Source organism: Cajanus cajan, chromosome 9, assembly GCF_000230855.2.
Source record: "Cajanus cajan strain Asha chromosome 9, NIPB_CcT2T_4, whole genome shotgun sequence".
Lineage (NCBI taxonomy): Eukaryota > Viridiplantae > Streptophyta > Magnoliopsida > Fabales > Fabaceae > Cajanus > Cajanus cajan.
The window spans coordinates 47,952,716-47,976,133 of NC_138525.1; the positions used below are offsets into that span (position 1 = coordinate 47,952,716).

General features: G+C 30.1%; 3 protein-coding genes and 1 long non-coding RNA gene across 4 annotated transcripts; 2 read left to right on the forward strand and 2 right to left on the reverse strand.

Annotated features, from left to right (window-relative positions):
- Positions 1-3,196: 3,196 nt before the first annotated feature.
- LOC145951631 (uncharacterized) lies at positions 3,197-9,042 on the reverse strand. Its single transcript, XR_014429453.1, has 3 exons — positions 8,878-9,042; positions 4,135-4,343; positions 3,197-3,915 (listed from the first exon to the last, which is right to left on the reverse strand). It is a non-coding gene; the product is annotated as an uncharacterized LOC145951631 (long non-coding RNA).
- Positions 5,940-13,207, forward strand: LOC109817926 (serine/threonine-protein kinase STY17). The gene is made up of 5 exons (XM_020383280.3): positions 5,940-7,033; positions 8,422-8,724; positions 9,247-9,757; positions 10,576-10,718; positions 10,871-13,207. The coding sequence occupies exons 1-5, from the start codon at positions 6,800-6,802 to the stop codon at positions 11,048-11,050; spliced, it is 1,371 nt and encodes a 456-aa protein (XP_020238869.1). The 5' UTR covers positions 5,940-6,799; the 3' UTR covers positions 11,051-13,207.
- LOC109817934 (uncharacterized) lies at positions 13,075-13,624 on the forward strand. Its single transcript, XM_020383286.3, has one exon. It carries the CDS (start codon positions 13,128-13,130, stop codon positions 13,476-13,478), a length of 351 nt encoding a protein of 116 aa, XP_020238875.1. The 5' UTR covers positions 13,075-13,127; the 3' UTR covers positions 13,479-13,624.
- A 1,325-nt stretch (positions 13,625-14,949) lies between these two features.
- On the reverse strand, positions 14,950-20,011 carry ACL5 (S-adenosyl-L-methionine-dependent methyltransferases superfamily protein). The gene is made up of 10 exons (XM_020383285.2): positions 19,755-20,011; positions 19,463-19,529; positions 18,873-18,967; positions 17,650-17,752; positions 16,997-17,085; positions 16,667-16,823; positions 16,378-16,453; positions 16,202-16,260; positions 15,742-15,878; positions 14,950-15,328 (listed from the first exon to the last, which is right to left on the reverse strand). Exons 1-10 carry the CDS (start codon positions 19,904-19,906, stop codon positions 15,250-15,252), a joined length of 1,014 nt encoding a protein of 337 aa, XP_020238874.1. The 5' UTR covers positions 19,907-20,011; the 3' UTR covers positions 14,950-15,249.
- Between the last annotated feature and the right edge of the window lie 3,407 nt (positions 20,012-23,418).

Sequence of the window (23,418 nt, forward strand, 5' to 3'; positions counted from 1 at the left end):
AGTAGTGTAGGTATCAATTACCCTTTCCGATTTTTATTTAGTATGATGTTGTTATTATATAGGATGCAAAACAATTTCTGATCAATAAGACAAATTTATTTTTAGTGAACCTTTTACCATGAATGATGAAGTTTAGGTTGAAGCAATGGATGGATTCTTGCTTCTTGTGACCTTCTCCGAATTTGAAGACCTTTTCCTTGAGCTTGCCACAGATTAGATGATGGAAGAAGATGATTGAAATGATAGGAGAAGATCCCTAAGCTATGGATGGAAGCATCCAAGCTCAAGAACCAAAAGAAAGCTCACTTTCAAGTTTAGGAATGGAGGTTTTCCTAGAACTAGGGAAGGTGAGATTTCGGTGACCTTTGAGAGAATTTGGGCTGAAGTAAAATTCAGAAATTCTCATTCATCAAAAAGTGATTACAAGTTATGAAGGATCATGCATATATAGGCTCAGCTAGGGAAGCATTTTGGTGCCAAGATTCAAACACCACATGTGGCGCCAAGATTTGAATTCAAATTTGAAATTTGAATTCAAATCTTCACTCCCATGTGCAAGTCCGTGGATCTAGGTGCCCTCATGCATCTTAATTTGATTTAGGAAGCATTTAGGGTTGATTTGGCTAAGCACATGTTCAGCCACAAGTGGCACCATCCATGTGATCACAAACTCAACTTAAATGCCTTCTAAATTAAATCTAGTTTAGCCTAATGAACCTATTTAAGTAATCCCTCAATATTCCTAATCTAATGGCCTAAATACAATGGCCAAGCAAATACAATGAAAAGGAAAAATTACAAGAATGAAAATGAGCCCAATATTGGGTACCAAAAGCCCAAAGGCCCATGAAGCCCAAAACTAGGCCCAATAAGCCTATAGCCTAAAATGCTATCCTAAATGGTCCAAAATACAAGACCTAAAATATAGGAATCCTATACTAACATGATATATACAAGACATAAGAAAATAGCTAAAACAAGATATGGCCCATGAGAAGTTCAACTTGGGCCTTCCAAGCCCATCGGGCCCATTGGACCTTGACTGGCCCAAATCTTCATGTCTAGCCCATTCCTCTTGGCTCTTTCAATGTGTCACCCCTTGCTTTCCTAGGCATGATTCCATCAATGAAATCGAAACCCTCATTCTCAAACCTCAGTAAAGCATTTAACAAGTAAAAAAATCCAGATAGAAAAATAGATGAAAATAAAATAAAAAGGGTTGATGAACAGTACCAGAAAAACGGTGCTTCCCGTGAACACCATTATGCACCGCTGCCGGAGGCGATTTCCGGCCACCGTGAATGTCACCGTGCACCGCCGCGTGCCGCCATCGGAGGCGATTTCCGGTGGCGGCATCGTCGGCCTTTAGCCTTTTTCGCGGACCTTTACTATGCTCGACCGAGACGAACCGCACACCACCGTCAGAAATGATTTTCCGTGGCGGCCACCACCCTCTCCCTTTCTTCGTTTCCCTTTTTAGCTATCTCCTCCTTCCCTCTGCATAGCCGACCATCCACCTTAGCCATGACGATGCCATGGCAACATTCGCCATGCCGTCGACGTCCGTGGAGGGAGGCTGCGCGCAAAAATCCTAGCAGAGCCTCCCTCACTCCTCTCACCCTTTTCTATTTTTAGGGTTTCCATGAAATGGCCAAGTGCCATCTGATCCCCTTTTTTTCCTTCCATTTTAGGCTAACATATGGGCTAAGCCCATCCAACAAACATTAATTAACTTTTTTTATAAAAAAAAGAGAGTAATCAGATGATATTTTACTAAAATGATATATTTTATAATTGTAATTATAATAATATTATATATGTATATATATGAAGTAAGTATACGTATAAAATATATATATATAAATTAAATCCTTACGTAACGTTATATATTCAATTGTCACGTAACTTTAATATGTTTAATAGTTATAATAATAATAATAATAATAATAATAATAATAATAATAATAATAATAATAATAATAATAATAATTACTATGATATTCTCTTATCAATGTTAGTATTAATTATATCTATAAAATTGGAGATTATTTGTATATGGTATTCCCTTAATATTAGATGATGATATTTGTTTCTTATTTTAACAAAATTAGTTTAATTGATTTTATTTGATTAAGTTATTTCTTTATTCAAATATGTTAGATATTTACATGATCTTTTAATCCATTTAGACAACAAAAATAATAATAATAATTACCGTCATATTCTCTTATCAATATTAGTATTAATTATATTTATCAAAAAAGAGATTATTTGAATGTGACATTCTTTTAATCTTAAAACTTAAGGATATAAGTTATGACAACTTATTATTTTAAAGTTTTTTATTTAAAAATGCATAATTAAACATCAAAATATTACCACAATATTCAACATAAATATTTGAAATTATTATATAAAAGAATTTATTTGAGGAATGGTTAATTAGATGTGACATCTTTTTAACCTTTAAATTTAAGATACAAGTTGTGACAACTTGATATCTTTAGATTTTATTTCCAAAAAATAAAAATATCCAACAAGAAAATCTTTTATGAAAATATCATAGTAACAATAATTTCGATAACAATGATTATAATTATAATTAAAATTTTATTGAATTGACTTTGGTGTACACCTTAGTCAATTTTATATAGGGTGAATGAGCTGAGAAAGTTCAAGAATCTTATATTTAACTAAAATAAAATTTAATTAAAAAATATCAACACACAAATATTTTCTACAAAGAACTACGTGACTCTGATTCTTCATTACATATGGAGATACGTAGGAGCAAGAAATAAATCTTGTCGAGTCAAAAAAATAAAAAATATATTATCTTCCTTTTTATATAACAATAATATTTTTAACCTTTTTAATGTATTAGTTAAGTTAGTTAAATAATTGATTATTTTAGTGAGATAAATATTTTATAAATTATAAATAATTTGTTTAATTAATTAAAGGTCTTAGGACGAATGTTGTGAGGTGCTAATACCTTCCTCACACGTAATCGACTCCCGAACTCAAAAATCTTGTTTTCGTAGACTATTTTCTTTTTTTATGGTTTTTCCAATATTTTTTTCTCATAAAAATAACATTGGTGGCGACTCCCTATTTTTTAATTTATTTTTCGCCGTTCCATCGCGATCTCAGTTGCGACAATATTATTCATACTTCTTCATCAGTTCTGACCCACAATGAATTAACTCGAATTGAGTGGACTTGATTTTATTTTACTTTTATTTTACATGCAAATATGATTTGATCAAGTTAGGTCACCTTTTGTTATACCAAAATTATTTTACTTTTAGAATGAATTATATTGACACTCCATGAAGTTATATGAAATTATAGTAATATCCTCTACCTTTTAAAGTTTAATTACACTAATTAAACCCCTTATAAAGATGATAATATAATATTTTTTATATTAATTAAAGAGGGTTAAAATAATGTATAAGAAATGTTAGTGTAATATTTTTTAAATAATTAAGATAGGTTATTGTAGAATAGAAAACTAAAATTTATTTATGTAATTTTACGAAATTTTAGGAAATATGAATGTAATTTAGTCTTAATTTTATTGATACATAATACTAATCGAATTCACCCGTTTTCGACACCTCAACCACGAGATACTAATTAAAGTTGTTGTATTTATTCAGTCAAGAGCCACTCGGGACTTCTCTTGAATTTTACTTGGTTAAAATTGCCATTTGCGTTTTCTTGTAATAAATTACAACTTAATTTATTTCTTTATTATACATTTCTTATTTCTATTATTTCTGTATAACAACACTTTTTACTAATTTCCTATTTAATTTCTGTACTTGTCTGAATAACGCACTAGTAATCTTCTCGTATTTTGAGGGCTGAATGAGAGCTCCAAGTGAATATTCTCGTGAGAGAGGATACCTGCAGAAGACATTCCGACGCTCAAGTCAGGACAAACGTGAATATCGATAGTAATTAATGAACAGTGACGTTACTTCGAGATGTGAACTATTTATAGTGACATTAATAAGCCCTGTACTAGGGTTACCTAATTAGGTAATACGTCCTTAATTAACTTATTCGCATGATTAACCCTTAATTACTATTTAGGGATGATTACTGCGTTCATGACTTACTTACCTCAAGGCCTTTTGGCCATCCAGGATGTCGATCGGGTGTCGGCTACCAAGTACAATAGGTTTTGCCGACTCGTTGCGATTCTTCTTGGCCTCCAACTGGGTCGATCCGATGTGGGTGGCTGATATGCTTTCGCCAAAATGATCCGAGCATAGTCAGTTCGGCCACATGTGCTGAGGGATGTGCCGAAGGGTATGACTGAATGACCCTACCTGTACAATTTCTATTACTTTTAGTAGGTAAAGAATTTTACTAGAATCAATATAAAGAGAATTGATGTACTTTAATTAAAAATAAAAATGAAAAATGAGGAGCCTTTAACTACCAAAAATGAGGTGCCTTGAATTAATTTTATTTATCCTTTGGATGATGCATAATAGACGCCATTTAGTGCATGAAATAAGATGCTTTTGTTTGAGTTATGACATAATCAATGAACATCTACTACATATTTTGTAACCCTAAAAAAAATATAATCTACATATCTACTGTTCCGTTGTTGTATATATGTTTCCAGCTCGTGAGAATCTTTAATGTCTGAAGATTACGCTTCACAATATATCATAGGATATTTTCCTTCATACAACAAATAAGTTATGCTTGTAGACGCAGACAAGTGGGGTCTATTCACAGATATACTAGATTTTAATCTTTTAGCAACATTTTCTTGTTTACATTTGTTAAGATGTTACTATATATTAAATAAATGTTATTTTGTAACACTTTTTTGAAAAATGTCATTATAGATAAAGTAATATTTTTTATTTTAATATTATTCTTTCTAATTGTTTTCAAAATCAAAGTCCCATATCGAGTAAAATTTTTTTACATAAGTTATTTTGCAACATATTTTTGAAAAATGTTACTATAGTTGCTTCTAAAATCAAAGTCCCACATCGAGTAAAAAAAAGATATTTCTCTTATATCTAATTGTAGTCCATAATTAAAATCCCACATCGAATATATTAATGACTTATAAAGAGTATATATACTCATATAGTTATATGTAAGATAAATGAAATTTGATATTCTATATATAATTAATGGTGACTAACTAAAAATGTATTTCCCTAAAAACTTAAAGAACTCTTAGAAGTTTAGGAGACATAAAAATATAATAATTGATGGTAATATTTAAATTAAAATTAATTATTATTTTATAAGATTAACAAAATATTGGCAACATCATTAAAATGTTACAAAAAATTATTAAAATGTTACAAAAATATTACTTTGGTAACATTTAAAAAATGTTACCTAATTATGCAAAAATGTTATTAAAAGTCTTTAGTAACATGGACTATATATAACATTTGAGAATATGTTGCTAAAACAAATTAGCAACATTTATACAGAATTAAGTAACATTTTTCAAATGCTGCTAAATACCATTTGTGTTGTAGTGATGTTTATTAAATGCAATAAAATAGTTTTTTTGTTATAAGGGCTCGATTTTCTTAGTTAAGTCCACCGTCGTTAACTACTAATTAATCTCATTAAATGTAACTCTTACCCTTGTTGCTATATTCTACCTGGTGTTTTGTCTTGAGAAAAATAATTCTGATTAGTGGGTGTTTGTACTTTAATTAATCTTAAGATCTGGATGAAGCTCAAGGTGGATGAATCTCTCACAAAGGATCTTAAGATTCATCATATGCCCCAATATCCTTTTCTACTAGTATAACATTTTGCAAGAAAATAATTTAAACATATGGCATATATTTTTCTTTTATCTACCATAATTATAATAATGAAACTAAAATTCGAATATTTAGATTAACCTAGTGATCATATGATGTATGATGGCTACTACGAAGAAGATTTATATAATTAAGCTTTATACCATTAAACCTATGCTCTGGTATATTTTGTAGTAACGTCCGCCAGAAGTTGTCGCTCATGCATGCCACCCATCACCTTGCCATATATTTAGCATTTCTTCTCCCATTACATCGTTTTTCACTCTTAAATTTTCTTGTTATGCATACATCGACTCATGCATGTCCTTGCTTATTCCGAAATATTTATACTGCACACTATTATTTACGGTTTCAAAGGCAGAGAGAGAAGCTATGACAACACAAACAAGGCATGTGAAAGCAACCCAACCAAGCAAATTAATTTGGCTTACTAAGTGTGTGTATTTGGATAAATTTTTCATAAAAGAAAAAAATAATATATTTTTTTTCATAAACTAAAACTAACTTATAGTTTTATATATAAGTAAAAAAAATGTTTCTAGATAATTTAATATTTTTTATAATTATGTTAATAGTATATAAAATATCACCAGATTCGTTAACTCATAATTAATATTCATTAAAAAATTTGACAGATCATTTTTTATAAAGTAAACTAAAATATGAATTATGAAAAAAGTTATACAAATTAGTCTAAGTATAGAATGACTTTAGATTATAAGAAACTTGTTTTAATTTTTGTTTATTATTTTTTACTGTACATTCCGAATACTAATATAAATTGAATGTTCTTCACGAAATCCGTCCAAATTGTTGCCAGCTATATACATGTGCTAAACAACAAAAAGGGTTAGAAAACTATATTAAGGGACCCTGAAGAGTCCATTTTGGGTTTGCCCTTCCACTCCATATTATATACACTATCATTAATTTGGTAGGATAAAGAAAGTTGAATTAAATTAAGAAAAATGAGTTTGAAGAAGAACAGCCCTCAAATTCATGATCACAAGGGAGGCTCTCCATACCTGTCTCGCCAATCATCCAATAATTCCAGTAGTTTTAGGGCAAAGCAACAGAAGAATATCATTGTGGAGCCACCAAGCCCTCTACTGGTTGGGTGCTGCAGAGGCTTCAGCAATGGCAAGACCACAGCCTCCACATCACACCAACAATATCTGCCATACCAAAGGCTGCAACAAAAGGTAGTGTATGCATTCTATTTGTATCTCTTGCTTTTGTTTGAGGAGGAGTGTCCATACATGCATGAATGCTTCTAGTTGAATCAAGAGATTAATTTGAAAAAACTAAATTAATATACGCGTTAAATTAGATTATTTTTGGATATATTAATAAAAATTTAATGTGAGTATAAAGGTATAGCTTAAGAGATTAATAATAATACTAATAATAGAAAAGGTAAGGCTTTAATAAATAAACGTGTAACATAGAACTATTATTTTTACTTTGTATGCCGTGGACGAAGTGTTAATTAAGGTTGGGGTACTTGGAGAAGAGTAGTGCTGGAGAGGATATTGGGTCCAATATGAGAAGGCTTTATTGGAATAACACAAACAGGGTTTTTAATGGGCTAGTTTAATGCTCTACATGGGCACTTTCCAACACACTTAACTAATATCTTGAGTTTAAATCTTATAAATAGGAGAAATTTTCTCCTTCAACAAATTCATATTTCATCCGATTAAATGAATATACATTTATCTAGCCACCTTTAATGGTGTGTATCCTTTCAATCATGTACAAAATTTGAAACTAAAATCTTACCTGAAGAGATAAGTCCAAAAAACCACTTAGACCAATAATTTATTTTTACTCTAAATGCAATTTTACATGCATGTTACATATAAATACGAAATTTACTCATTATCTTTTTTAGCAATAAAACAAATGGCTATACCTGATTCAAAATTGAAATTTGACTTTATTGTTTTATTTTTAAAAACTGAAAAACAAATTACTAAAAGCAACAAATAATCGTTAATATTATTATTATTATTATTATTATTATTATTATTATTATGTTTCTTAAAGGTGATTTAAATTGTTATCACACAACCCACCAGAATCAATCAAACAGTAAAATTTGAGATAATATCCATAAACTTATAAATTTCAATATTAGTTCAACGATTTTACTAAAAAAAAAAGGTAATTTATCATCACACAATTTTCTTAATGAAAAAAAAAACTTTTTTTTTGATAATTGAATGAAGAAAAAAACATTAATAATGCTCATGATAAAAAATAGGATTAAATATATTTTTAGTCTATGAATTCTTGTCAATTTTTTGTTTAATCTTTAAACAAATTTTAATTGACTTTAGTCCCATAAATTTTTTTACATGAGAAAAAAAAAATTAATACCAAAGACCAAAATGTGAACGAAAAAAATCTAAGAATTAAAAGTGAAAATTAACAAAAGCTCAAATATTAAAATTAGTAAAAAATTATTCAAGAAAAAAAATTAGCAAAAGTTTATTGACTAAAAATATTAAATCTAATAAAATAAATTTTGTTTAGTATGATATTAAGAAATATGTTGAAAGGAGATCTGAAATATGTGTCCACACAGGTGGAAGATTTGGAAAAGGAAGTGCAAAAACAGACAGAACTACGACTGATGTACAGGAAAAGAATGGAAAGGACACAAGATTATTTGAGGTATTGCCTTCAAATAGCACAAGAAAATGGAATATTGGATCTCATTGTTCACTCCAAAGGTGAACTTCAACAATCTCCACTCTCTCTCAGCTCCACTGCCAGCCCTCAAATTCAAATTCTCACTCCACCACACCACATGCATGCTCACCACCCTGATCTAGCACCCATTATTGATCAAGCAAAAATTAATGGTTGGTATATTGATCCAAGTGAGGTTAGTACTATATACATTAATTTCACTTCATCAACATATATATTCCACTCCCTAATCATGCATGCATTATGGATTATGCATTATGCATTATGCATTATGCATTGTAAACATATTTTTCAATTAATTTTGATTGAATATGTTTACTGTTCTCACCTGAGATCGGTTTGGGGACGATCATTCCGATGAGATTGGTGAACCTCTTCTCCTGAGCACGTTGATTGTACCGAGATGGGAGCAGTACTTGTAAAAAAGACTCCTCTAATGCTAAAATTAGTCTTTAATAGTGTAGATGTCTCATATTTATAACAGACGTACCTTGCTGATTTTAGGATTTTCTCTCTTTAGACGAGAGTTGGTTTAAAGTCGGCCCAACATTGACCACGAATCCCAATGACTATGGGGCCGCGCACGAGGTCAATGTCGGAGCATAATTAGGGCTGATGTAGAATCCGGTATTTCCAAATTTACATTCCTTGCACATAACTTATTAAAGTAATTACGAGGTTAAATTGTGATGCATAGGTTGAATTGGAAGAGAAAATTGGGCAAGGAAGCACCGCAGAGATTCACAAAGGAACATGGCGTGGATTTGAGGTGGCAGTGAAGTGCATATCCGAAGAATTCTTCCGCACAAACGAAAACGGCGTCGCATACTTCTCTCAAGAGCTGGAAACGCTCTCGCGCCAGCGCCACAGGTTCGTGCTTCAGCTGATGGGCGCGTGCATCCACCCTCCCCGACGCGCGTGGCTCGTCACCGAGTACCTCACCACCACGCTCAAGGACTGGCTGCATGGGCCTGGGAACAGGCGCAAAGACCGAATGGCGCCACTTCCACCCTTCAAAGAGAGACTGGGCCGGGCCTTGGAAATAGCCCAAGCCATGCAGTATCTCCATGAGCAAAAGCCCAAGCTCATTCACCGCGACTTGAAGCCCAGCAACATTTTCCTCGATGATGCCTTGCACGTCAGAGTCGCTGATTTTGGTCACGCGCGCTTCTTGGGCGACGACGAAATGGCTCTCACCGGAGAAACAGGTAAACACTATATTTTAAATATAATTAACTCATTTTAGTCTTATATTAATTAACCTAAATTATAATTTGCGATATTTTGTGAAATTAATGATGAAATTAAGGTTTTATAAAGCTTAAACCGGACTAAAGCGCAAATTTACTTCAAAGAAAAAGTTTTGATGGTATTATGGTAATCTTTGAAACTTAAAAAAAAAAAAATTACCTTTCAAAACTTTTCATAGTATACACTTTATATAAAATTTAAAAAGGTGAAAAAAAAATATTCTAAACTAATACCATCCAAAGTTAGATAGTTATTGTAACTTTTGATTTTTTGAGTGTTTGTGTTTAATAATTAACTTATTATATCATTTTAAGTCTTTAATCGCCTAAGTTAAATAAAAGAAAAGCAATGTGATATATCCTCCAAAGTAAAAAAGGTGAATAGTCCACTATTCATTAACAAATTGACACTTATTAATAATTTTATCGTACAACATTCATTTCCAGTAAAGATGTTAATTATATGTGTGGTTCAACTACTTTTTTTAGCTAATATTTTTGGAGAATTCAACATTTTTCATAAAAGAATATTCATTTTATATGGGAAGGCTTGAGATCAAAGATTGTGTATCCCCCAAGTTTTCAATTGACCAATGACTAACTGACTTAATAGGTATGATCGGTCGATTTTCAAGTAAGATGTTGCCAAATGAAAATAATTATAAGTATATTGTTGTGTATTATCTTTATTTGAATTGTGTAAACTAGCTAGATTCTTTTTATTTTTTGAGAATGTGACTTTGTAATAATATTGATTTTGTTTGTGTTACTTTTAGGAACATATGTGTACATGGCACCGGAAGTAATTTGTTGTGAACCTTATGACGAAAAGTGTGATGTGTACAGTTTTGGGATTATATTGAACGAACTACTAACAGGAAATTACCCATACATTGAGACAGAATATGGTCCAACCAAGGTATATACCATCACACTAATCTTGAGTTACCCAGTTAATTTTATTGAATCTTCATATAAACATTTAATCGACTAGTTTAATGTTAATATCAATCATATGACAATTTAAAATGTCACTTTATTTTGATGAAATGTTTGATGTTATATTATTAGATTGCAATGGAAGTTGTGGAGGGTAAATTGCGGCCTAAGCTTGTAGACGATGAAATTAAGCAAATGGGAGAGCTTATTGACCTTATTTGCCTTTGTTGGGATAGAAATCCATCTACTCGACCATCCTTCGCTACAATCACCTTTTGCCTCAAAAGTTACACCACAAAGAATCTCCTTTAAACCTCATCTTAATACATTCAATTAAGTAAGTATGAGATAAAATTTAAGTAAATTCTTTAAGTATCAAAATTAGAGATTTATTTTAATAATATGCATAAATATATATTAATGAGATCTGCATTAAATATAAATGCATATTATATAAATAAATTTTTAATTCTATTTAGAGAATATCACGGTACTTGAAAAATTGTACTTAAATTTTACCCTTAATTTTCTTCGACACAATTGCTTTGTTACCTTGATTTCTTGTACACTTGTTTACTCGAGTAGTTCAATTAACTACACCTTTGAAAAAAGAAGATTGGAAGAGCTTAGTAGGATACAATATATGCATGAAAAGGTGCTCACAGATTTCTAATATATGGGCCTCAGTACTACTGTTTGAAAGAAAGATTGAAATTCTTGTCTAGATTAATTTAATTTAATTACGTCATCGGATGATATGAATTTCTGTAAAGGTAGTCTAACTATATATTGGTTATTAAGAGTTAATCACCTATACACTGTTAGTGTAAAGTTTTTTTACGCTCGCAATCAATTATATTTTTTAATTGTGTCATGTCACTATAAACACATTTACTTTAACAGTGACATAACACAATTAAGAGATATAATTGGTTACCAGTGTAAAAAATTTTTATACTGACAATATATAGATGATTAACTCAAATTTAAATAATATTACAGTATGGTCTTCTTCTTATATTGGAACTTCGTTTCTACTGACAAATTTTCCGATGCATATGATATGAATTTTAGCATAAATTAAATAATCAAAATTGATTTTTATTGTAGTTGGCATTCCTTTGCTGCCATTAATTTGTAGAACTTATCTAGACTTTGGTGAATCAATTAATTAATGATCAGATTCAGGGTAGGACCATTTTGTTTTTTGTTTTTCATTTTTCCTTCCCTTACAATATAATCCATCTTGAGCTTCTGATCTTTGTGCATCATCCTCATCTTTTTTATTTTTTCCCTTTTGGATTAAGAATTTCGCAACATGGATGATCCTACCAACTCATTATTCCTCCATCACTCTGATGAGCTGGTTTGGTCCTTGTTTTTCATCCTCTCAAAGGCTCAATGTGGGTTGGCCCATTAAACCCATAGTCCATAGGCCCCAACTTGACGAAGTTTGACTAATTTAGATGCAACATTATAAGTTGGATCATCTAGCTTATGCATTGAAGATCCGCATGGCAGCTTTTATATTCTCTCAGTTACATAATAAGTATCTAATAAGAATAAAACTTAAATTAATTTTAAAAATAAGTGTTATTTTAAAATTTTAATGTAGTATTAATTGTCTCTTTTTTACTTATACTCCTAATAATATCCTTTGAAAAGTTGTTGTATTACATTATTTCTAATAACAAAGATTAATAAAAAGATTATTAGTTTTGTAAAATATTATTTTCTTTTATCCACTTATTATTATTTTTATTTATGTAAAACAACTTAAAATTTTTTTTATTAAAAAGAAATAGTACTTCTTAATTCTTAACCATGATAATTGAGTCTTATAAAAAAATCAGAGAGTATCTATTAAATTAAGACAACTCATTATTAAATAAAAAAAATGTTATCATTAACGTACAATTTCTATAAAGAATATAATATTTTTTTTTAAAAAAAAAGACAGTTGCACCGAGATGAATGAAAGTCTAATTTGAATTTTCTTTATAAAATCTAAACCCATCAAAATTATGTTCAGACTAATTCAAACTAATGAAAACAAGAACACTCCTAATCTTTCCTAAAAATTCAGGCCACCAAAAAACTTTATAAATTTTATCCTAGTTGATCCAATAATACAGTGTTGAACAATTGACACAACCCATAGGCCATAATCCATAATCCATATAGCAAGAAAGCTGCATCACTTAACAGCATAGGGACCCAAGTGATGAGTCCCAGATAAGCCTATCCCCATTCCCAAGGTAGAACATCTGCCACGTCATCCGAAAATCTCCATTCTCCACCTCACATCTGATTCCACATACCACTATCTAAAAACCTTAATTAACTCCAACAAGTCTCAGAAGCAAAACGACACACACAAACAAAAGAAATGGCTTGTGTTTGTGTTTCAATGGCTTTGCCTCTTCGATCCACCAAAACCCTTCCATCCTCATCAGAAGCCTTCTTGAAGAGGAGTGTGGTTAAGAGTTCTTCATCAGAGGCAAAAGCACCGAATAGCATTGAAGCGTTGTCTTTGAAGGAAAAAGCAGTGAAGGGTCTCACAGCTGCAGCGTTAACGTCCTACGTGGTGATGCCAGAAGTGGCTCATGCAGCTGGAAACGACTTCTCACCTTCCCTCAAAAACTTTCTCCTCAGCATTGCCGCTGGTGGAGTTGTGCTCGTAGCAATATTGGGTGCTGTCATTGGAGTTTCCAACTTTGATCCAGTTAAGAGAACTTGAATAAGTGCTCTTTTAATTTGCTCTCCTTTCACTGTTTCAACATTTCCATGTAGTTTGTGAAACTGTTTATGATACATTATTTGCTATATGTTTGTCTATATCGCAATCCAACATCATGTGACTTTGGACGACCAAGGTTTTCTGTAGCACTGTGTACTGTTTATTGCGTACGTGTCTTGGATGTGAGAAGTTGAAGAAACTTGGGATTTCTTTATATGCTTTTAAAACAATTCTATATTGCTTAACAATTTGAGAAATTCTACTGTATCTATAAATTTGAGGGCTTAATATATAAAGTATGAATCAAGTTTGTGAAAGAGTAAATAAACAATGAGATTAGAGCATCTCCACAAGCAACCCCCGGAGATGTTCTTAGTAGAGAAAGATTTATGGTAAAGGATTTTCATGTTTTAAATGGTCAGCTTTATAGGTTTTTTTCGCTTAGAAAAAAGTTTATCATTATGGTTTCATTGATTGGATTAATATGAGAATTCAATAAATCTATGAACATGGATATGAATCTAATGTTCATTTTGTTCTTATTAGTTTTCAAAAATTGAAGTTTTGAAAAATTCAATAAACCTATAAATTGAAGTGTTTCAAAACACTTCGATTTATAAAATTACCGTATCCTATCTAGCTAATATTTATTATGTTTTGAAAATTATTTGTAAAATAAGTATTTAGAAAAAAAATCTCATTTTCTTCTTATGTTGTGATCTTAGTTGAAAAGTAAGTCATAAAAAGTGGTGAGGTATGAATTGCCTTAATTTTATTTTAGTTTTTTTAAAATAGAAATCAAACACACACTTGACTAAGGTAAAAAATATGGGTATTTTTTCTTATCATTAGAATGGTAGAGATGGGATGAAACTATATGATTATCAAGTAAGAAGTATATGACATGCTCATAATCCTTGAATCTAACACTATTATTCATTTTTTTTGGGTAATCAAAGTCAAAGTAAGTGTTGAATTTAATTTAAAATTTTATTTGTCAAATTAAGAGTCGTTAGATATCCACCAAGGACTTGATTTCTATCTTTGGAATCAAGGGATCTCTTTTAAGAAACATGTTCATCAAATGATGTTTTAATGATCTTGAAAAATGTCAAACCCATGTCATGACAAATGTAAGTTTGAACTAGATCTCTCTCCATTTATACTAATCACCACATAATGGTGAGTGTGAATTCTGTCTTTACACTAGAATTTTATGAAAATAATACTATGTAGAACCCAAGTTGAATAGGAGTTATTAGTTTTTATATAAATGTCATTTATAATCTCTTTATAAACTTCCCTTCAACTCATTTTAGCAAGCTTATAAAATTTATGAATACCTTCATATTAAATTAGTGTTCAAGTTAATTTCTTTATCGAGTGCGTCCTTTATTTTTTGTTCAACTTATGCGTGAATCAAAATAAGAAGTTTGTTTCATGAGTTCATTACTTGGAAATCCGAGAAGCATTATTGGAATAACAATGGTAAGATGTTGATTGAATTTATTTGATTGATGTTCTTATTGTTTTGAATGTCCAGTCCTCCCAATATTTGTATTCTATACAGCAAATTCCCACATACTCTAACACCAATATACAAATGAAATCACGCACGCATGATGATATTATAATATGCGTGGATTACAAAAATTGAATGTGCCATCTCATTATTATTAACTTTGGAGTTAAATCTGGACTGTACGGCGCAATGCTTTTGATGTGAGAGTCAGAGTATGCAAGAGTTTCCGTCATTCTATGGCTTCAAACCTTAGAGACGAAAAGCCATGCCATGTCCAGGAACAAATCTAGCATTTTCTTCCGTGTACACGTGAGTTTCATTCTGTAGCCTGAATCAACGATTCAAAATAATTGATGTCAATAAAATTACCATGTTTAAATTAACATCTCAATTGATCAGGGAAAGTTAACTTGGTATACATGATCTTAAGTTTTATTTGAGATTATTTTAAAATGTAGATTTTAACTTAATTCATTTCTATAAAATTCGCACACTCCCCACACCGAGAACTAAACATCGTAAATATCAAATATGCATGATTAAACAACTAACAAAAATTATTATAATAAATTTTGATATCATGGTATTAAAAAAGTAAATTTGGACTTAACTTATCTTTATAAAACTAATTTATAAGATTGAAATCGTCATCTACTTATATACTTTTTTTTAGCTATATTACTATAGATTTGAGATTTTCAACAAAATTCTTGGATTTGGGTTTGAGTTGGAAGTGCTTACGATTGGTAAACAGTTTTGTTCATGGTGGTAGATGAATGGAACCAAGCACCATTGAGATAGAGAAGTTCCCCATCTATTCTTGCTTCGATTCTTCTGTCCATTTCTTCAGCGCAAATCGATAGTGGTTGATCTGAAGCCTGAATTGAAGCACAGAAATTCTTATGAACAATATTTAAGAGTACTTCCTTTTAGTCTCTCATATTACATATAGTTATTTTTATACATCAGATACTTTAGGACTAAATTTATTAAAATCTTATTTTAATTGCTGGCTTAAAAAAAATGTAATTCATGGTTTTTTTTTTTGTTTTTTTTTTTTATCAACATTAAGAATTATCGCGATTCATGTTTTCTAAAGTCGGAATTTTAAGTAAAATTTTAATGTCAATGACTAGAACAAGACTTTCGTGGTGTATTTAATTATAAGTACAAAAAGAAACACGGCTTGGTTTTCACATACCATAACCCATCCCCATGTGTCGGCAAAAGATGGAACATGAGTCGTATATGCAATCACATCTGCACCCAAAAAATATCTTAGTTTCAGTTCAAACACTATATATCCTTGTGCTCTGTTAACCCTGTTAATGATATGTGAAGTTCAATCACACAAATGGTTGAATTAGATAGTCTTACATTTGAAGACTTGTTTGATTGTGTTATATATAGAAGTGAAGACCTCCTTGTGTGTGAATATACCTGCTGGTCCAGCCTACAAATTATGCAAAAGAAAAAAAGTTGTCAAACTTTGTTGAGTTGGTGAGTAGAGAAAAATGATTTAGAGCCTATTTGAATGAAAATTAAAAACATTTTTTAGAGTTTCTCTAGAGAGTATCTTTTTATATATAAATTCTCAAAAATATTTATAAATTTGTATTTAAACATATTCTTAAAAACGAGTTTGATAATATGTCATATAATCTACCTGGGTCACAAAAATGCCATTATCATTGAGTTTGGGCTTCAGGATTTTCTCATAGAAGGACTTGGTGTAGAGTTGATAGCAAGGCCCATCTTCAAGTGGGTCTGCCAAATCTCCAATGATGATATCAAACTTCTCCTTTCTCTTCTCCAATTCAGCCCTTCAAAATGAAAATTTTCATTCTTTGTAAGTGTTGGACTAAAGAATATACAATTCATTAAAGTCTGACAAAATTCATATTATCCAATAATATAGTTTTATGGTTGAAAAAAAAATCATAAATGAAAGGTAAAATGTCAAAATCATTTTTAAAGAAAGCAAGTTATTACTTACTTGGCATCATTGATGACAAGGTCGAGCTTCTTATGAGAAAATGCCTCCCTATTTGCAATCAAGTATTTTCGACAGAAATCCACCACCTCCTGCAAGAATTAGCAGTCAAAATTTCATTGCCATTATTATTTGAGCATCTTCATCATTCTTTAAGAGTAGCTAGGTTATCATATAAATTCTTGTTGTAACGTTGACATCTTACTAACTTATCCAACATTCACTTGTTATTATAATACTTTATAAACTTGCCACATTTGTTGTGCAAACCAACAACAGTCAATAATATTTTATAATTGAGTGCCCATATTTATATATAAAATAAAACAAAACTTAAATGCAATATTATAAATGATGTCAATATTGTTGTCCAATAAAAATCAAAATTTTATTTTGATAATATATATATATATATATATATATATATATATATATATATATATATATATATAATAAATGATTTTATTAGATGTTAACTTGTATAAAAGAGGAAAATTATAACTTTGATTAGAGAATGGTTGTATAAATTCTGTATTAAGAAGAAAAAAAAACATCCTTAGTCTCTGGTCCAAATCATTATATATGGATGTAATTAACGTTTGAATTTGATGAAGGGTTGAGGAGAAAATGAATAATATTAAGGTATAGTAACCAACCTTGTCTATATCGCACATGACTACTCTGTCCATTGACCTGTGCTTAAGGGCTTCCCTAGCTGAAGAACCTTCACCTCCACCCATTATAAACACGGTTTTGGGGCTGCCACAATTAGTAACATATGTCTCTTCATATTAGTCAAAGGGTTCATCAAGCAAAACCCCAATCGAGTTACCAAGAAGCATAATCATGTAGCATATATATGTGTAATCTCTCACCTAGATCTTATGAAGTAAGCATAAGAAAGACGATAAGTGGTATGTTATTATTATCCAAGATGTGTTTCCAAGCAATAATTAGTTTATGACTTTATTATAAGAATATCTATAATAAAATATTCAACAAGATTCGTGACTCAACTTAAGTACAAGTAACATTAAAAAAATCATATGGGTAAGAGTAGCATATTAGACTTATAACATACCAAGAGAAATTGAAGTATAAGTATTTCGTACTTCTAATATTTATATACAAGAAAAATATTATAAGATTGTGTTTAATTATTTAGAGAAAATATAAAATAGAGACAAAAAATAGTTACATGCTTATATTCTTTATAATAGGTATATATACGCTAAAATTGGTTGTTAAAACAAAGTTTGTTTTAAGTGTTTCTTATACAAATTTAAAATTGAATTCTAAACAATAAAAATTAAATAAATTGACCGAATTAAAAAGATTTCAGCGTATTCTCTCAACAATTTGGTGTAATAACTTTTCGGAAAAAGGGTTTTATTTTTTCATTTTTATTTTTTTTATTAACCGAGAGAGTAATACATGTGTGAATAGAGAAAAAAAAATGTTATAAAGAGCAAAACAATGTATCCTTTCGTGTTGTTCAGAAAAAATTATCTCTTGCCTTTTAATTTTTTTAACTTTCCAAAATTTCCCACAATTATAATTTATAAATACGAGATAGAGAGAGACATATACCAAACGGTCAGTGAAATTGTTTATAATATTTAACAAAATATTGCATGCATTTACAAAATCATAATTCAATATTATAAAAATAAATTTGAATTTATAATATATAGTATTTTCGCAAAGCCTTGACTCCAAACATTATGTCATGATCCCACAAGAATGATCTTAATAATGAAGGATTTGGATAATTTGTATAACGTTCTAAATTTATATTTCATTACCATTAATCGGTTATTATATATAGAAAAAGTTGAATGAATAAAACATAATGTGATAATAAACATTTTGAACTTACTTGGGGTGGCATAAAAGAGGGGGATGAATCAAGCATTCGTGATAAATGAATTCATCTGTTTCAGCACTCTGCATCTTTCCATCAAGCACCAAGGCCTGTATGCAACATTAATAAATAATTATCATTGAGTTAGTAACTAATACAATTTCTAACACATTTTTTTGTTAAAATTTATTATAAATGATAAAATTATGTGTAATACTCGTTAAATATATTGTGAAACACGTTAAATATATTTATTATATATATATATATAATTATTTATCAGTTTTACGATTCTATCATTTTTCTTCTTCTTAAATTTAATGTAAATTGAAAAGTATGATATAAATTACATGATTTAAAAGAATGATGTGCACTTATTTAATTATTATAACTTAATATTTATTATTAATTTTTTCAAGCCCCTCTCATAAATTTCTGAATCGTCCCTGTTTTGTGTCAGTATTTTAATAACATTTCTGAATGTTATTTAAAACCTTTTGTTCCCTCTTCTTCTCAGTACTAGAATAGAAGAAAGAAATTCAGAATCTTGTATTTTTATTCTCTTTGTTCTGCCCTTAGGACAAGCAACAAGAGAGCTTGCAAACCTTTCCAAAACGCTTGGTATCTAACAGGGCAATATCCTGGTACTCGCTAATCGCTTTATGAAGCACACTGTTGAAGCAAAAGAAGAAGAAAAATGAATGAAAGAAATTAGTTAATGTAATCAAACAAAACAAACATTATGTTATATCTTTTTTGAGTGAGAATTATAACATAAAATCACTTAACTGTCTCTAACTAATAGTTATATAATACAAGAGAGAGTAGAGAAAGAAAAAAAATGATGGCAATCTTTTGTTTGATTTGGAGAAGTGAGTTGGTGAAGCAATGAGGAACCTGTTGAGTTTAAAGGACCATTTTAAATCCTCATCGATGAATTCCTCGTACCAAGAAGAATCATGGTTCTGATCATTGACGTGGTTTTGTTGGGTTTCATGGCCAAACTTTGAGAAGCCATTAATGTAGAACACTTCTGGAGCTTCACCCATGCTTGGAAAAATAATAGACAAGAGTGATTTGTGATTTCACAGAATTGGATGATGCTATTGTTACCGATGCAAATTGCAATGTAGCTATGGAATTGCAGTGTGGCAATAGTGGGCAGCACTTGCTTTTATAGCTACCCCATCATGAATTATTAATTAAATAATCATTTTTTTTTTTATCAAAAGTAAGTTATATTATTCATGCAACAATTTATATAGCACATTTTTTTTTTATCTTTTCATACCATCAATTATATATATACTTTTAATTTCTTGTACAAATTATTGAATTTTGTGTTTATCAAAATCGTCATGAAAGAAATATTAAATGAAAATTAAGATTAACCTAGTAATTTGAAATTGAGATAAGTGTATGATAATTTAAGTTTAATGTTTATTGTCAATGTTATAATATTTTATCGGATAAAAGAAAAAGAGAAATAATAAACATATTATATTATATAATTTTGTTTGATTTAAACATTATATTTTTGATGAATTAATTTTTAATATTTTAATTTTAATTTATTTTTATATATAACAAACATGATTGACACATAAATTTTGTGTAAACTATCTCAACTATATTAAGTGTATGTAAAAGTGTCCTTAAGTGATTGTTTAAAAAAAATACGATACATTAAGTATTTTTAATTTTATTATATAAATAAATAATTATTATTTATTGTTACAAGAAATACTACATATAGTAATATACAGAATGTCATTATAAATATAATATATGTAGGTATCTATTTATTTGACATATAACTATATATATATATATATATATACACAATTTTAAATGAGATTTAATAATATATTTTATATGTTATTATTATTTATACCTACACTATTTAATAATATATTAATATATATTGAGGAAGAATCATTTTATTCCAGGAGTAAGTTTACTCTGTTTAATAACTCATGTTCTACATTAAATTTTAACGATTCGACTGTTTAATTTAAAGTTTTTAATGCATAGATCAAATCTGTAAATTTTAAAAAAATTTGAAAATCATTTGATACTTCGTTTCATTAATTCGAATTAATGTATAAAATGATTTTATGATTATCCGTCAATTTGAACTAATGAAATGAAGTATTAAATAATTTTTAAATTTTTTAAAAATTTGCAGATTTGATCTATACATTAAAAACTTTAAATTGAACGGTTGGATCGTTGAAATTTGATATAGAACATGAATTATTGAACGAAGTAAGTATATGTAAATTTATTTCTAAACTAAAAAGATCCCTTCTCATATATATTATATTTATTATTTAATTAAAAATAACTTTTTAGTAATAATTATTATGTCATTGTAAAATGTATGTCATGATTACCAATTTTATCTTAGTGTGTTTTTAACTTTGTGGCGTAATACTCATTACTGTGTACATGCTTATATACACGTCTCTAGCTAATAAAGTAATACATACATATTGTATAATATTTTACGTACAGGCAACTGCCACATTATGTGTCACTAATGTAGCCTCCAAATTCAACAACTGGACCTCACCATTTTCGTCACCGTTTTGATATATGATTTAATTCAAATAACATATATCAATATTTTGTCCTTTTGTTACAGTTATTTTTTATACGTGTGTTCTGATTTGGAATGGGCCTTAAAAAAAAGACTAAATTGATATGAATGAACTTTATTCAATAAGTGATCGCAAGGTTATCCACAGTATATATAATTATGTTAAATATTTAAGAAAATAATGTTATTGGCATGATAGTCTTATTTAACTTAAATATGATTATCTTTAATAAAAATACATGTGATTTATACTTTTAAAAAAAATAAATTACAATTGATGCTTAAAATCTTTCAAATCAAGTTTGACCTTTAGTCATACTAAGGCATGTTATAGAATTTTCAAAACTACATCTCGGACAATTTTATTTATTGTGTAATATATGAATCTATATGGGTTGCATCTTGTTTTAAATATGTGATATTGTTTATAAAATATAACAGTTTTATTAATTTTATTTCAATGATGGTTATACATGAGATACTCTTAATCACTTACCTTACTTAGAAATCAAAATAATTCACCAGCTCTAACAGCAGATACTGCTTGTGTTGCTTTTCCTAGAAGTTTCTAAGTGAAATAAAACTACATTCACAAAAAAAAAAAAAAAGTCATTTGTCTACTCTTTATTCTCGACGCTAGAATTTAATCTATGCTTAAGGAATTGTTTGACTTAGGTTGACACCCTTCTTTGATTGTCAAATGCAAGTGTAACTATGAAACCACTTGACGATTCACCTAGAAATGTATAAGTTGGAGGGGAATTCTTAATCATATGCCTACTACACAATATAGAACTTAATTAGGACCACAAAGCAATAATTGATTTCATTTGTAGGAAATTGTGAACAAAGTCCCACATCTTACATGAATGGCATGGCTTACACCCTAGAGTAAAAAAGGTGAATTGCACCTAATTAGAGATACCATCCATCTATAAGGCCTAAAAACGTTTCTCAACTTCACCATTGATACTATAAGAATGAATGTAATTGAGTAAATTATTGTTGGTGTAGTAATTTCTAAATGCTAATACTTTTATTTTTGATTTACATTTGTATATGTTTTAGTTTCATTAATAATTAATAGGTTTAAATATATTCAAACTATCTTCAATTAGGTCAATTTTTAGATTACTATTTATTAAATTTTTTTTTTGTTTTAAATATCTAACTAATTTTTTTTTCAATTTAGTATCTGACGTTAGTCTCCATCTGTAAAGTGATGACAAGGCTGACGAACTACCACATCATCACCCAACAATCCCTACCATGTTTAGGGTTTGGGCTGCCACCCAACAATGTCGACCGCTCCATCAAGTTCAGCACCTTCCTCTCCAAGCTCGTCGTGCTCTACAACACGTTGGCGCAGGACCTCACCTTCAAGCACCAGCTCTCCGGCAAGGACCTCGACGCGCTCATCACTGTCACCAACGACGATGACCTCAACGAGCTCATCTCTGTCACCACGACGACCTCAAACACACTATGCACGAGTACGACCGCCTCTACCGTCCTAACTCTAAACCCATCAAAATGAGACTCTTCCTCTTCGCACTTTCTACAAACCCTAATTCCTCTTTCTCCTCCAATCACGATCCTGTCAAAACCCCTCCTTTCCTCCTTCCACGTCGATTACCTTTTTAGCCTCGACAAGGCCGTCGCTCCTCCTCCCATTGTGCCTTCCTTCACCGCCATCAGGTTCCACAATCCCGTCCCGGAGCTCGCCGCATCGTCGCCGAAATATCACCCCCTGCTCTCGTTTCGCCTTTACCTCTCGTTTCTGATCCCAACGTCAATACACTCAAAATTCACCAACGGTTACATCAGGAGCGTTGGGTGATGTGGCTGTTGGGTGGCAGCCCTTTAGATGACATGACAGACACTATTGAGTGATGACGTGGTAGTCCATTAGCCACGACATCACTTAATAGAGGGAGACTAACGTTAGGTACTAAATTG